Genomic DNA, 14558 nt, shown 5'->3' with positions numbered 1-14558 from the left:
AAACTAAAGCTGTCTCACATTTTTATCTGGTCTGCAACTGCTACATACGCCTATAACATTATCTGTAACTGTGCATGCAATGTGTTGTATGTAATGTATACCCTGCTCTACTTAATGTAACTATGTATTTGTAACCATGTATTTGTCATCATAACTCTATGCCCAGGACATACTTGAAAATGAGAGGTAACTCTCAATGTATTACTTCCTGGTAAAACATTTTATAAATAAATAATATTAGTTTTAGTAGCATAGGTGAGATGTTAGATTGCTTGTGCACTGTGAGACATTGCTATGTGTAAAGGGAAGCCCCACCCTGTCCAGTCACAGCTGCTGATTTCTCCTGTGAGTGAGGAGGAGTCAGGGTGAGGTCTGCCAGCGCTGCCTGCTTCCTTGCTGCTGCCGAGAAGGGCTTGGTATCAGTGCTGCTGTTTTTCTACTGCAGCTGAGGAGTCCTTGGTGCAGCCTTTGCTCTGTACTGACAGCAGCATTCTCCGCCTTGGTATCAATGCTGCTGTTGAAGAATCGTTGGCATCAGCCCTGCAACCTTTGCTCTTTTATGTGCAGTGATTTCTGGTCCAGTTTATTCCATTGCTTCTAAAGAGATTATCTGTGCTACTGCTGCCTGCTTTTCTGCACGCTGTGCTCTTTCTGTGTGCTCATTACTAACTTGTGCATTTCATCCCTGTCTTCCTGACTCTGTTACTGGTGTGTGCTATCCAGTTGTCACTTTATTGCACTGTGAAGACCAAACACCCCAAACCTCTCCTCCTTCCTGCTTCTCGCATTCATTGCTGGCAAACTCACTGCAGGAGCTGCAGATATGATTGGGTTGGCAGCTAAATTGGCCAAAGACAGAGCCCTGGCAAATGGCTTTGGTACCAATGAAACGGCTCTGAAATATCTCAACCAGGACTTTGAGGCTCTCAGCAGCGAGTGCATTCAGTCTGGAACTCTGTTTAAAGATACAGCCTTCCCTGCCATCTCCTCCTCTCTGGGATTTAAAGAACTGGGACCCAACTCATCCAAAACCCAGGGCGTGGTTTGGAAAAGACCCACGGTAAGTCATGGCCACATCGAAAAGTGCGGTTAACCCGCGTTCTGCCAAACAGGCAGGCGTTAAAACCAAATTAGTGGTACTGTGCCTCATCGCAGGATAGTACGTTCCTTTTAAAATTAGTCAGCAAAGTTCTCTGGGTATAATTTTTTAATGTTTGAATATTTATTTATAGAATGTGTTACCAGGAAGTAATACATTGAGAGTTACCTCTCGTTTTCAAGTATGTCCTGGGCACAGGGTTATGGTGACAAATACATGGTTACAAATACACGGTTACATTATGTGAACAGGGTTATACATAATATTTAAAGACAGTTCATGAACGGTTACAGATAATATATGATTATAGGCGTATAAAACAGTTACAGACCTGATTAAAATGTGAGACAGCTTTAGTTTTGTAATAGGGGATGACATATGGCAGTGTGATATACTACAGATATGCAAACTGTTCTGGTTTACAAATTTTCCTGCACATACGTTTGCAAAATGATCACTAAAACTTTTTTTTCTCCCCAAAATGTCGCCATTTTCATAGAAATGCCTTAAAAATGCCAAGCTCACATGAGCAATGTAATCGGCACACATCTTTTTATTGACGAGGCATTTTTTGTTCTGTAACAACAATTTGTTGTGTTTTTTGCTAACTTTTGGGGATCACGTTATCAATCCTGAACAAAGCGAGTACTTTCAGAAACAACACTTTTTTGGTTTGCAAATTCATTAACAATGAGTGAAATATTGGGGTTTGTACACATAATAGTGGGTAGTAAATGAGTACTTTAGTATTAGGTGATACCGTTTTTATGTGGACTACTGTAACAATTGATATTAGAAGACAAGCTTTCGAGAGTTCCCCTCTCTTCCTCAAGTCAAGTATACAAATAATAGGTAAGATGACCAATCACTGAACTACATTCCAACAATATTACTGCTTAAGGCTCACATTGTCAGCGTACAAAGCTGGGAAAGCAATGAGTTAATAAATGCTGGGGTGGGAATTATATACAGGTAGTCCTCGCTATCCAATGTTTCACTTTACAACGAATGGCATATCCAACACTTTACAATGCAACCCTATGGGCCGTTTTTCGATGCCTGAATGCGTTATCCAACGCTCACCGCCACTGATTAACATGGGACTCACTTTACAACGGTGTCACTATCCCACGCTACTTCCAGAATGGATTCTGTTGGATAACCGAGGACTGCCTGTATGTTTGAACATCCCAGGGGGGTTTCTATATGTACAAATGCTATGGTGGTATCTTGGATACCTGTTACACGTGTGTGGAAAGGGTAATTAGAATTTGCTGCGGATATATTTTAGTACTAAAGCCATACACACCCACACACATATTGTTATGCAATATTAGCTCTTGCAAAACATTACTTTGTCTTACGATGGAAAAAAAACAAAAACTCCACCCTTGTATTGCAGGTCATGAGAAACATTATTGATTTTGCTGCTATTTTCAGGCTGAGCTATTTATTATTAATGCATTAGATGCAGGGTTGCCTCCTTCTATTGAAGCTAACCCGGATGCACTTTGCACTAAACATTTTAACATTTACTTATCTTATTTATATATTTATTTCTCTTACCTGCGGCGTCATCTCCCGTCATCTGCCCTGGCAAAGTCCAGTCAGCATGGCTCCGCGATGTCAAATGGCGCGCGTTGCCATGACCACGTGATGTTACGCAGCGTCACGTTGCAATGGCAACAAGGCGTCTTTTGGCACGAAGCGTCACGTGATGCCCCGTTGTCATGGCAACGGACGTCACGTGGTGCTGTGACATCACGTAGCGTCCCGTTGTCATGGCAACGCGGCGCCATTTGCCATCTCACAGCCATGTTGACGGGATTTGCAAGGGGAGGTGCCACCGCCACCCGTAAATTTTTTGGGTAAATCCGTAGCCCGGAGATATGTGGCTGAAACCCGTAGTCTGTGGGTCAAACCCAGAGTGGTGTCAACCCTGATTAGAAGCAGAGCTGTTTGTGTGGTAAAACTCACAGTAACCTAATCCTGTTACCTTTTCTTAGTGGTCCAAACAAATGCCATGTATTTGATTGTCAGATACAATTAGGTTATGGTACATAAAGTGACAATAGCCCTCCACTGTACAAAGTACAACACAGACAATCCATGATTGTATCTGCGTGTCGTCTACAAATCCGCAAACCTGCTTCATTAACTTACATTGTCATGTCGGACAGTGGTTAAGCTGCAGACAAGGGAGTCTGGGTAGTCCCATGTGACTGAGCACAGTTATGTCGCTTCTATGCAACCCCCTCTCTTTCCCTCCATCCCACCCCCTTACAGTGGATATAGCGGACACAAGGATTCTGGGTGGAGATTGACACATTTTTCCGCCTGAATCCAATTCCGCCGCGATTGGCCAGTTTCTTTGAGCCGCAGATCAGTCTCGAAAAGGCAGATTCAGGGTTTTTTTTGTTTTTTCCTACTATTGAAAATCCGTCTGACGGATTTGGAATTAGAACCTGCAAACTGAATCCGAATCCGTCAGACAGAATTATAATCAGGGGAGGAGGAGGAGTATATTAATAGTACTGGGGCCTCAAGCTAAAAACATTGTGTTTTAGGCCCTGCGGGGTTAGCTGTGTGTTGGTTAGAGTTGCTGTTGCTGTAGTAGTATAGCTCAAACATTTATATAAATATGGTCGGATTTTAACGAATCTATAGCGGACAAAAGTAGATAAAAAAAATCCCCATTGGATTCTGTAAAATCTCAGAATCCGTGCCCCGTGGGCGGGTTTTGAAGACTCCGAGGGGGCTCGAGTGGAGGAAATCTGACTTCGGATTTCAGTGCGCGGATTTGCCCCTACAAAGCCCAGGACAATCAGCTGATCGGATTCAGACAGCTTCGCCCCTCTCTATTTATGGGTAGTGACATGATGTGGATAAGCCTGGGACAAAGACGTACACAATCGGTTGCCCGCGGCTATTTCATCTTTTTAGACTCGTGAGCTTTGTCATTGTGCATTGTGATGCTGGCAGTGGTTACACACCAGGCACGGGTTATGATTATAAAATTGTTAGAATACTAATGATGAGGGTGTCCGTGTTTTATTTTCTTCCCCCTTTACTTATTTAGATTTTTTAAATTTTGTTTTGGATATCAATTCTTTCTTTCATTTCTTCGGGATTCTTGTTCTCACTGCACAAGGAAATGTTTAATAAAAGAAATCTAAGCAACTTGAGTCTAACATTGAGAGCAATGTAATTGTGCACATTTCAGAAGTATTTTGGAAATGGGGACGTTTCTGGGATGATATTTGAGTAGATGGGATGAATACAGTAAAATAAGGTATCTAATGTGTCAGGCAGGCCTGTATTAACAACAACTAAACGGAAGCGCATACAAATGTGAGTTGTTTGCAGTGGTTTAGCCTTTTGCATTTTTCGGAGCTAAATAAATCTTATACAACAAAAGACAAACATACCCAATGCTACATCCAATGTGACAAAATACATAGTTAACTACTTCAATGTTAGTGTTCTCATGAGTAAGGGTCATGTAGTTAAGCTCTTTGGCCAAAGCGTTATAAGCCTGCAGCCACGTCACAGCATTACCAGTATGCAGCCACGTGACGGCATTACCAGTATGCAGCCACGTCATGGCATTACCAGTATGCAGCCACGTCACGGCATGACCAGTATGCAGCCACGTCACGACATGACCAGTATGCAGCCACGTCACGGCATTACCAGTATGCAGGTCCTAACACTACCTGTGAAAATTTACCTCTGCAGTGGAGGGAGAAAGGTCTTAATAGACCTTTACTGCACATGGGAACTAAGTAACTAACCATGTATTTTTTGTCACATTGGATGTAACATTGGTTATTTTTGTCTTTTGTTTTATACATTTGCCCACACTCAGTAGCACTCCTTTTGATTGATATATATATATATATATATATATATATATATATATATATATATATATATATATATATATATATATACTGTACACATATATATATACTGTACACATTAAATCTCCAATGAATGTCTTAGGCCTGGGACATGGTGCAGGGAGCGGCGCTGGGCAGCGCTGACGCTCATGCTCTCCTGCTCAAGCAGGAGATTTTTCGTGTCCCTGCATGAGCGTCAGCGAGCGCGCTTGTGTGCTGGGTGGGAGCCGGGTGGGAGGCGGGGCTAGGGCGCCACGTTACGGCGCCAACGTCACGGACTGCCATTGGCTTCTGGCAGTCACGTGACCGGCCCTGCGCTTCCCTCAGCGGCAAAATTGAGCGCTGCCTAAGGCCAGGGCCATGGTCAAAAAGACCGTGCTGAGCCGCGCTGAGGGGAAACATCATCCCTATCAGCACAGCTTTAGACGGCGCTTCCGCACGCTTCCGCAGGTGTGCGGAGGCGTGTGGAATTTCAGCCGACAGCCCAATTTCATTTTTCCCGCTGAGGGACACGAAAAAGGAGAACATGAGCGTCAGCGCTGCTCATCGCTCTTGTTGTCACCATGTCCGAGGCCTAAGGCGTCCTCCTTCTACACTTGGAAAATGTACAGCCCAGCCAGAGCAAAGAAAGTACAGAACAGACCCACTAATACAGGGGCGGCCAACTCTGATGCATCAAAGGGCCACCAACAGGTCAGGTTTTCAGAATATCCCTGCTTCTGCACAGGTGGTTAAATCAGTGGCTCAGTAATTTACTGACACACCTGTTCTGAAGCTGGGATATCCTGAAAACCTGACCTGTTGATGGCCCTTGAAGACTGGAGTTGGCCAGCCCTCCACTATTAGGCTGCTGTTTCACACTAATGAGCTTGTTCGTTTGAGCTTGGCCACTTACAGCTAGAGTTGTGTAACCTTATGCTACGCTTATAGTGCCGGCGACGCGACGGTCAGGCGACGGTCGCTGGAAAATCAAATAGATATGACTTCCAGCGATCGCGACCAATCCGTCACGCCGCGCTTACTAGAAGCGCACGCGACGGTGGCAATGCACTTGTTTTTCCGCGACGTCGCGTCGCCGGCACTATAAGCGCAGCCTTATTGTGTGCTTGACTAACTCTGGTATTTTAGGCAGTCACATTTCAGCGGGGTTAATGGAATTGCGCCGTTGCGTCTTTTTTATTATCCAGTCTCTCTCCCTTCCCCGCGTCCGTGGCACCCGCTGTACACCGTGTGTATAATGCCACCCCCCAGGCACCGGTGCAGTACTTTCAGGATTAGCGCTATAAGCAAGTCAGATACAATAATTGTATTGTATTGTATGTCTTTATTTATATAGCGCCAAAAGTGTTCTCAGCGCTTATAATTAAAGATTTCTGTTGGCGCTGATAACTTGTACTTAATAATTCAATGATGACTTTAGAATAATAAGGCCACACAGCCGGAAAAAAGAACGGCTCTGGTATATTGTAGGGTAGAAAAATCCAGAGCTAAATATAAACATTGTTTATGTAATAACCCCCCTCTGAGATTACTTTGGGCAGCTAAAGCATCATGGCCCCTAAAATGTTAACTGTATGAGTAGTTGCAAAGTAGCTCAGCAGAGACTTAGCCATGCTCACCTTCCAGAAGGTGTTCATCCTGTCAATTAGTATAAGACACTAAATGAGACTTTTATAGGTGTTAAGTATGCCACCTGGGTCCGAAATACTGAACATCCAAACCCCTCTCCCTGTACCCAGGGGGGGAGAGAGATTTATAATGGAGGATTAGGAGCATTCTACCCTTCATAGAGTGGATGTGTGTGACACTCACAGAGGAGATTACATGAGAAGGTCCCCAGAGTCTCACGGGGGACTTGCCTACAGACAAGCCCCAACAGCACATTTGCCAGCCAGAGTATTGGCCTAGCAGGGAAATGAACAGGATGATGAGAACCTTGATAGAAGGTGCACCCCTGCATAGCTGTCACGGGAATATAGGAGTGCTCACCACAAACCGGACTGGACCGCGAGGCCGAGGTGGGGATACAGGAAAACCACCTCCCTACAGCCGCGTGAGCGGGTCCGGTTAGCAGAGTCGTGTAGATAGCCTGGTTCGGGACAGGAGAGTGTAGAGTGGTAGAGGTACTTGCCAGATCCGGGGTTGGAGAGATCAAGAGTAGTCGGTGTCCAAAGCCAAAGTCGAGGAGAAGGTAGATGTCCGTAGGGCGAGCTGGGGTTCGAGGGTGCCAGAGATCGGGAGTCCAGATTCAGGCTAGGGTCTGTAACGGAAGACATGAGCAGACTGCGAAGTAGCTTGTAGCAAGCACAACTAGAGACTGACTATGCTCAGCAATCAGCTCTGGGCTGGTAGCACTATATACTGATAGGAGCCAATGAGAACCTCCAGCGGTGATGTCAGATGAAGGTAGAGCGCTGATAGGCTGAGGCAGGATGCAGGACAGGTGGGGACGGAACAAGTATATTGGCGGCAGTGGAGATGGACATGGTAGCACGCGCGCAACGCGCGCGACGGAAGGGGCGGGTTGAGTTCGCCGGGAGGAAATGCAGGAACTGTAGACGCGCGCGGGTCTACCACGGCGGCGCGCATGGGCAGCAGGAGCTGCAGGAAGAGAAGGGAGAGAAGGGGGACCACGTGACCGGGTGCCGCGCGCCCCGACAGCGGAGGTAAGAGCCGCAGCGGGCGCCGTGGGTAACGGCATTACAATAGCATCCTGGTAGGCTGCTGGAAAGCCTCAGATCTCCAGCAAGGGGCTGCCGTTGATCCACTTGAGTGACAAGCCATGTGCCTCCCTGGGATGCTGCCTGAGCACCCAGGGAAGAAGAATGTGTGACTCTAAGAAATAAAGAACTTGTTTGTCTAAATAAAATTCCTGGCACCCTTTATTACATCTCCAGTTTACAAGACCAGCCTGCACGGATGTCCACGCCCTGAGAAAAGTAAACACCGGCACCTATTCACAACACCTTGACATAACACTCTTTTTTGGCTGGACAAGGAGGGGTTACATTTATTATATTGGGCTTCAGTGTTCACCAGGGTTGCCACCACTCCGGGTTTGACCAGTAGACTACGGGTTCCGGCCACGTATCTTCGGGCTACGGGTTTAGCTGAGTAATTTCCGGGCGGCGGTGACGTCTCCCAGCATCTCCCCCTGCAAATCACGTCATCAAGGCTGCGGAACGTCAAATGCTGGCACGTTGCCATGATAACGGGACGCTATGCGACGTCCCGCTGCGTTGCCATGACAACGGGGCGTCAACTGATGCCTCAGTGCCATAAGATATCTCCTTGTCATGGCAACGCGCTCCATTTGATGTCGCAAAGCCATGCCGACTACACCTTGCAAGGAGATACGATGCCAGGGGAAAGAGGAGTACATATATAAAATAAATAAATGGCAAAAAAATGTATTGTAAAAAGTCTCTGGGTTAGCCTTCAATAGAAGGTAGCAACCCTGCTGTTCACTGTGCTGAATATAGAATTTTGAAGGCACAATTCCTTATCTTTCAGTGTAAACGTTGATGCCTGGGGTACAGAGGTAATGAACTAACTCAAGGTCACAAGGAGTTGGCAATTGGATTCAAACTAGGGTCCCCCTGCTCCAAAGTTAGTGGAGCTCTCACTGTATCAGTCCTACTCATACTGTACATGGATATTATGTGGTGTAATAAGTATTATTGATATTTCCATTTCCTATTGCACCAAGTTGGCTGAACACTGACTCACATAACAACTTCCAGAAAAGTCCTTACCCGCAGAAGGTAGTTTCTCTCTTTTGTGATCACAGGATTATGAGAAAAGAAGGGTGGACTTTGGGAGTCAACATTTATACCTGTTTATGGAAGACATTCTTTCCCTTTTTTTGGGGTTGGGGACAGATGTAAGAGGGCTGCCAAAATCTGTTCAACAGGAGGGTATTTGAGGTTTATCGTCACCTTTACTTTAAAACACAAAACTGCGTTGTAGTGACACAGGGGGTAACGGTTGGTTTTATGTACTTACACTTCTGGGTTCTATTCCGGCCAAGCCCACTTCTGCATGTTTAATCATGAGAAAATTACTTTACCTCCCCATGACTTCACGACACATACCTGAGATGTGTATGTATATCTCTGTGACAATATATAATGAATGATTTGAAAAAAAAAAAAAATATATATATATATATATATATATATATATATATATATATATATATATACAGTATATATATGGAGAGAGGGAGAGAGAGAGAGAATTGCTGTTTGAAGCATACTGCTTTAATTCCCCCTCTGCGTTGTGGGTTCTTCTGTGGTTAGTGATGGTTCACTTGAGGAAGTAGTTTTCTGGTGATGCTTAGTTACACATGCTGGTGTATCTCATGGCCTCAATACCAACCACAGATAGTACACATTACAAATAACATGTAGGGGAGATTTGCGGAAGTCCGTGCAAGATGTATCAAAATGGTGCAATTTGCAGCAAATATATTCCTCTGCATCAGCGACACTTGTATAAATCTTTCTAATCTTGCTTCACACATTTGGCGCAGAGGTTAACACCACCTAAGCCTGGTGGGTGTATGTGCTGCAAAAAGAGAGGAAAAACTGCACCAGTTATTTATTTATTATTATTTATTTATAAAATATTTTACCAGGAAGTAATACATTGAGAGTTACCTCTCGTTTTCAAGTATGTCCTGGGCACAGAGTTAAGACAAATAATACATGGTTACAAATACAGTTACATAAATGAGCAGGGTATACATTATATACAAGACATTGCAAGCACAGTTAAAGATAATATATATTATGAGCGTATGAAACAGTTACCGACCAGATTAAAATGTGAGACAGCCTTAGATTTGAAAGAACTTAAACTGGTGGTGGCTGTGAGAGACTCTGGTAGGTTGTTCCAGTTTTGGGGTGCACGGAAAGAGAAGGAGGAGCGGCTGGATACTTTATTGAGCGTTGGGACCATGAACAGTCTTTTGGAGTCTGATCTCAGGTGATAGGTGCTGCATGTGGTAGGGGTGAGGAGCTTGTTCAGATAGCTGGGTAGCTTGCCCATAAAGAATTAAAAGGCAAGACAGGAGAGGTGAACTTTGTGCCTAGACTCTAGTGATGACCAATCTAGTTCTTTGAGCATTTCGCAGTGATGTGTGTTGTAGTTGCATTGGAGAACAAAACGACAAATTGAATTGTAGAGGGTGTCAAGTTTGCTAAGGTGGGTTTGAGGTGCCGAGCCATATACTATGTCTCCATAGTCAATAATTGGCATTAGCATCTGCTGTGCGATACGCTTTCTGACCAGGAGACTTAGGGAGGATTTGTTCCTGTAAAGTACCCCTAGTTTGGCATAGGTCTTGGTTGTCAGGGTATCAATGTGCATTCCGAATGTTAAGTGGGAGTCAAACCATAAGCCCAGGTATTTAAAACTAGTGACAGGGGTTAGGGTTGTGTTAGCGTTGATTCTAACCTGGAGCTCAGTCGCTGTAAGCTTTAAAAATTTAGTCTTGGTCCCAAATACCATTGTTACAGTCTTGTCAGTGTTTAAAAACAGTTTGTTTTGGGAAATCCAGTTTTCGAGTCTCAAAAAGTCAGACTGAAGTATGTGTTGCAGGTCAGAGAGGCTATGGCTGTGTGCATATAGGATTGTGTCATCTGCATACATGTGTATTGAGGCTTCCTTACAAGCTGTGGGAAGATCATTAATGAACACTGAGAAGAGTAGGGGCCCCAGAACAGAGCCTTGCGGGACACCACAGGCGATATCCAGGGGGTTGGAGTTAGAGCCTGAGATGGACACATGTTGGGATCTTCCTGATAGGTAGGACTGAAACCAGTTTAAAGCATGCTTCCCTATTCCAGAGCTCTGGAGTTTGTTAAGCAGGATAACATGATCAACTGTGTCAAAAGCCTTTGCAAAATCTAGGAATATTGCACTAGTGAGTTGTCCCAGTTCCATTCCACACTGGATCTCATTGCAAACTTTTAGCAGGGTAGTTACGGAGGAGTGTTTGGGACGAAAGCCAGATTGGAATTGGCTAGGGAAATTTGTCTTGGTATAGTAATCGCTTAATTGGGAGTGGACACATTTTTCCATGACTTTGGATAGGATTGGGAGAAGTGAGATTGGCCTGTAGTTTGAGACAGTGTTTTTGTCCCCACTTTTGAAGATTGGGACAACTCTGGCAGTTTTCCAGGTCTTAGGGATATGGCCTGCAGACAGGATAGAGTTGACTATGGAACAATTGGTTTGGCAATGGCTGGGGCACCAAGTCGTAGCAACCTAGATTGTAGTAAGTCGGGTCCGCATTGGCAGTTAGAGGCATAACTTTGGATACATCTCATAATTTTATTATTATAATTATTATATATTTTTTTAATTACAGGATTGAAGCAGGGGGGTCTCCGGAGCTGAACTGCATTCATTTTAACCCCAGGGACCCCCTGTTTCCAGAGATACCTACCTCCGTACTTGTGTCGGTATCTATGCAGGTAGGGAGCTGTGTGCCCAACGTATTGGTGGCTTTAAAAGTCCCACGGGACCAATAGGAAGCAGTGACGTCACCCGTTGCGGCTTTGTATTGGCCAGCGTGACCAGGACATTTAAACTACACAGGTACCGGCACCACTTGTGGAGGTAAGTATCTCTGGAAGCAGGGGGTTCCCGGAGCTGAAATTAACACAGCTCGACTCCGGAGACCCCCTGCTTCAATCCTGTGATGAAAAAATATCATTTAAAACGCAATGCAGCCTGTTCTGCTGCTTTAACTCATCCCATAGACAGGGGGCTCTCAACTTGCAGTCCTCAAGCCCCCCCCCCCCACCCAACAGGTCAGGTTTTCAGGATATCTCAGCTTCTGCACAGGTGGCTCAATCAGTCCCTGCTTCAGCACAGGTGGCTCAATCAGAGGCTCAGTCTGAGCCTCTGATTGAGCCACCTGTGCTGAAGCTGAGATATCCTGAAAACCTGACCTGTTGGGCGGGCTTGAGGACTGGAGTTGAGCACCCCCTGCTATAGACACTCCCCAAAAGGCTCATGGGGCAAATTGTAGCAAAAAAAAAATCCAATCCATTGATGCAGAGTTAAAATGATGCAGTTTGCTCCAGTGTGTGCGCAATGCACCAGTGTGTGTGTGTGTGTGTGTGTGTGTGTGTGTGTGCAATGCGCCAGTGTGCGTGTGTGTGTGCAATGCGCCAGTGTGCAATGCGCCAGTGTGTGCGCAATGCGCCTGTGTGTGTGCGCAATGCACCAGTGTGTGTGTGCGCAATGCGCCAGCGTGTGTGTGCGCAATGCGCCAGTGTGTGTGCGCAATGCGCCAGTGTGTGTGTGCGCAATGCGCCAGTGTGTGTGCGCAATGCGCCAGTGTGCGACACTTGATTTCATACCTGACTCTGTGCTTTTCTATTCTAGGAGCTGTGCTCCAGCCCGCAGTTTATCACTGGAGGAGCAACTCGAACCGATATCTGTCAAGGAGCGTTGGGTAAGGAAAGGCTAATGCCGCGGCCACGGTGCGAGCGCCGGCGCGCGCGTCTCTAACAAAATGCAGGGATTTATGGGGCTGGCCATAGAGCACACGAGCGAGGAAGCGCCACAGAGCGGAAGATTTTTCAGCCTACAATTTTATTTTTATCGTGTGGCGACCGGGTCACATGCGTGATTCAGCCAATGAGGGCGAATCGCTCACGTGACATCACAGCCACGCCTCCCCGTCGTGCACGTCATACAAATCCCACAGGCCACATATCGCTCAAAATACAGGCGCTCCTACTATATCCGAGGACTAAGTCTCTTCTCTGAGAATATGCATGGAAATGAAGTACAGTGCCGTCCTCATGAACAAATCCGCTTTCTTCTTCCCCCAAACAATACTCTGATATTAATAATAGTTTTGCCAGGTACATGAGTATTGTATTTTTCCCCTAAAAGAATGTGCTTATTAATTCATTACAGTTAAGTAAACTAACACAAAAGTCCCCGGTAACCTCTTTTTTTTTTACTATCCTGAACCTGGGGATCAAGACCGTTGTACCTCTGGGAACCCTCCAATTTTCAGCCCTTTAGGCAGTGAGCGACGTGTGATGGTAATAAGGGGTACCGAGTACACGAGTACATAGTTACATAGTACATGAGGTTGAAAAAACATACCCCCATCCAGTTCAACCTATGCTAAATTTAGACGACAGATACTTTATCCTATATCCGTACTTACAGTATATTGATCCAGAAGAAGGCAAACACAAAACCCCAGTGACACATCATAAGGGGGGAAATACATTCCTTCCTGACTCCAAATATTGGCAATCAGATTACTCCCTGAATCAAACTCCTTCCCATGTATACTTATTAGGTATATCCCTGTATACCTTTCGTGTCTAAAAAGATATCCAACCTTTTTTTGAACATTTTTATTGTATCTGCCATCACTGTCTACATGGCTAATGAATTCCACATTGTAACTGCCCTTACTGTAAAGAACCCTTTCATTGGTTGCTGGTGAAATCTCCTTTCCTCCAACCTTAAGGGATGGCCCGAGTACTTTGTACTGCCTTTCGGACGAATAGTTCTTTTGAAAGCTCCTTGTATTGTGCCTAAATATATATATGTATATAATTGTAGCCCTCTTACCCCCACCCTAAGTGAGATTGGGGTGTGTAGGTGTATCTGACTACTTCTCAGTGTGGTGCTATACCTGTTGGCTCACAGGAGGGCTGAGCTTCCGCCACGGGGAACCTGGGGCATTTATACTAGGGGTACTTACTTCCAACGATGCAGCGCCTCCACCTGCGATGGCTCCCACCATAGGGGGAGTGGTTCCTCGCAGGACAATCACAATAATCGATACTCACACATATATATATATTAACTAGGGACTTTACTGAACATGCAAGAAAACAGAACACAGTAATATCATCATAACCTGTGACCCTCTCTAGAGGAGACACTTAATGCGACACTTCCCCGACACTAGATCTCCCACCCAGTGTCCTGAGAATCCCCACCCAATGTCCCCAACTCTTGGAGAGAACGTGGGTGACTGCGCAGTCACTATGAACTAATAGGCCTGTTGGTGCACATATAATACAGAGGTACCTTCCGAGCACTCCGATGCTCGGGCCTGCAACACTCTTCTCAAAGGGTCAGACGTGCGATGCATCCGTCTGATCCTTTCCAGGTAATATTCTCCAGGACCCCAACGTGGGTCCAACCGCTTCACGGAAACAGCAACCGAATCACGGCAACACCAACCGCATCACGGGAACAGCAACCGCCGCTATCCCTGTCTATCCCTGTCTATCCCTAAAGTGACAGGAACCCTAACCTAGGGCCTGTCACTGATGAACCGTAACCTGAGATGGCTTGGGGAAATCTCCTAGGGCCTGCGAAGTAATAACCCGCCCCACTTCCCTAACTCTCACTAACCCTAACACTAGCAGCTACGCACTGCAACCTTCGGAACGCATACAGCAACTCGCTGCACACTAAGGTGCCTGCCTGCCAGACCTCACAGCACTGACCGCTGTGACTGACAAGGCAGCACTCTATACTAAGGGCAGCGTCCCTATCTA

At 45.6% G+C, this 14558-nt stretch overlaps 1 protein-coding gene across 1 annotated transcript in view; it reads left to right on the top strand.

Annotated features, from left to right (window-relative positions):
* The first annotated feature begins 375 nt into the window (after positions 1-375).
* The window catches only part of CAPN2 (calpain 2), an 86551-nt gene continuing 72368 nt past the window's right edge, over positions 376-14558 (top strand). The window contains exons 1-2 of the mRNA XM_075595524.1: positions 376-1060; positions 12403-12472. Of these exons, the coding sequence (XP_075451639.1) occupies positions 824-1060; positions 12403-12472 (307 nt within the window). The 5' untranslated portion in view covers positions 376-823. The remainder of the gene's footprint in view (positions 1061-12402; positions 12473-14558) is intronic.

This window comes from Ascaphus truei, chromosome 4, assembly GCF_040206685.1.
Source record: "Ascaphus truei isolate aAscTru1 chromosome 4, aAscTru1.hap1, whole genome shotgun sequence".
NCBI classification, from domain to species: Eukaryota; Metazoa; Chordata; class Amphibia; order Anura; family Ascaphidae; genus Ascaphus; species Ascaphus truei.
The sequence above is the reverse complement of the archived record's forward strand: the minus strand, read 5'-3'. Positions and strand labels throughout refer to the sequence as shown.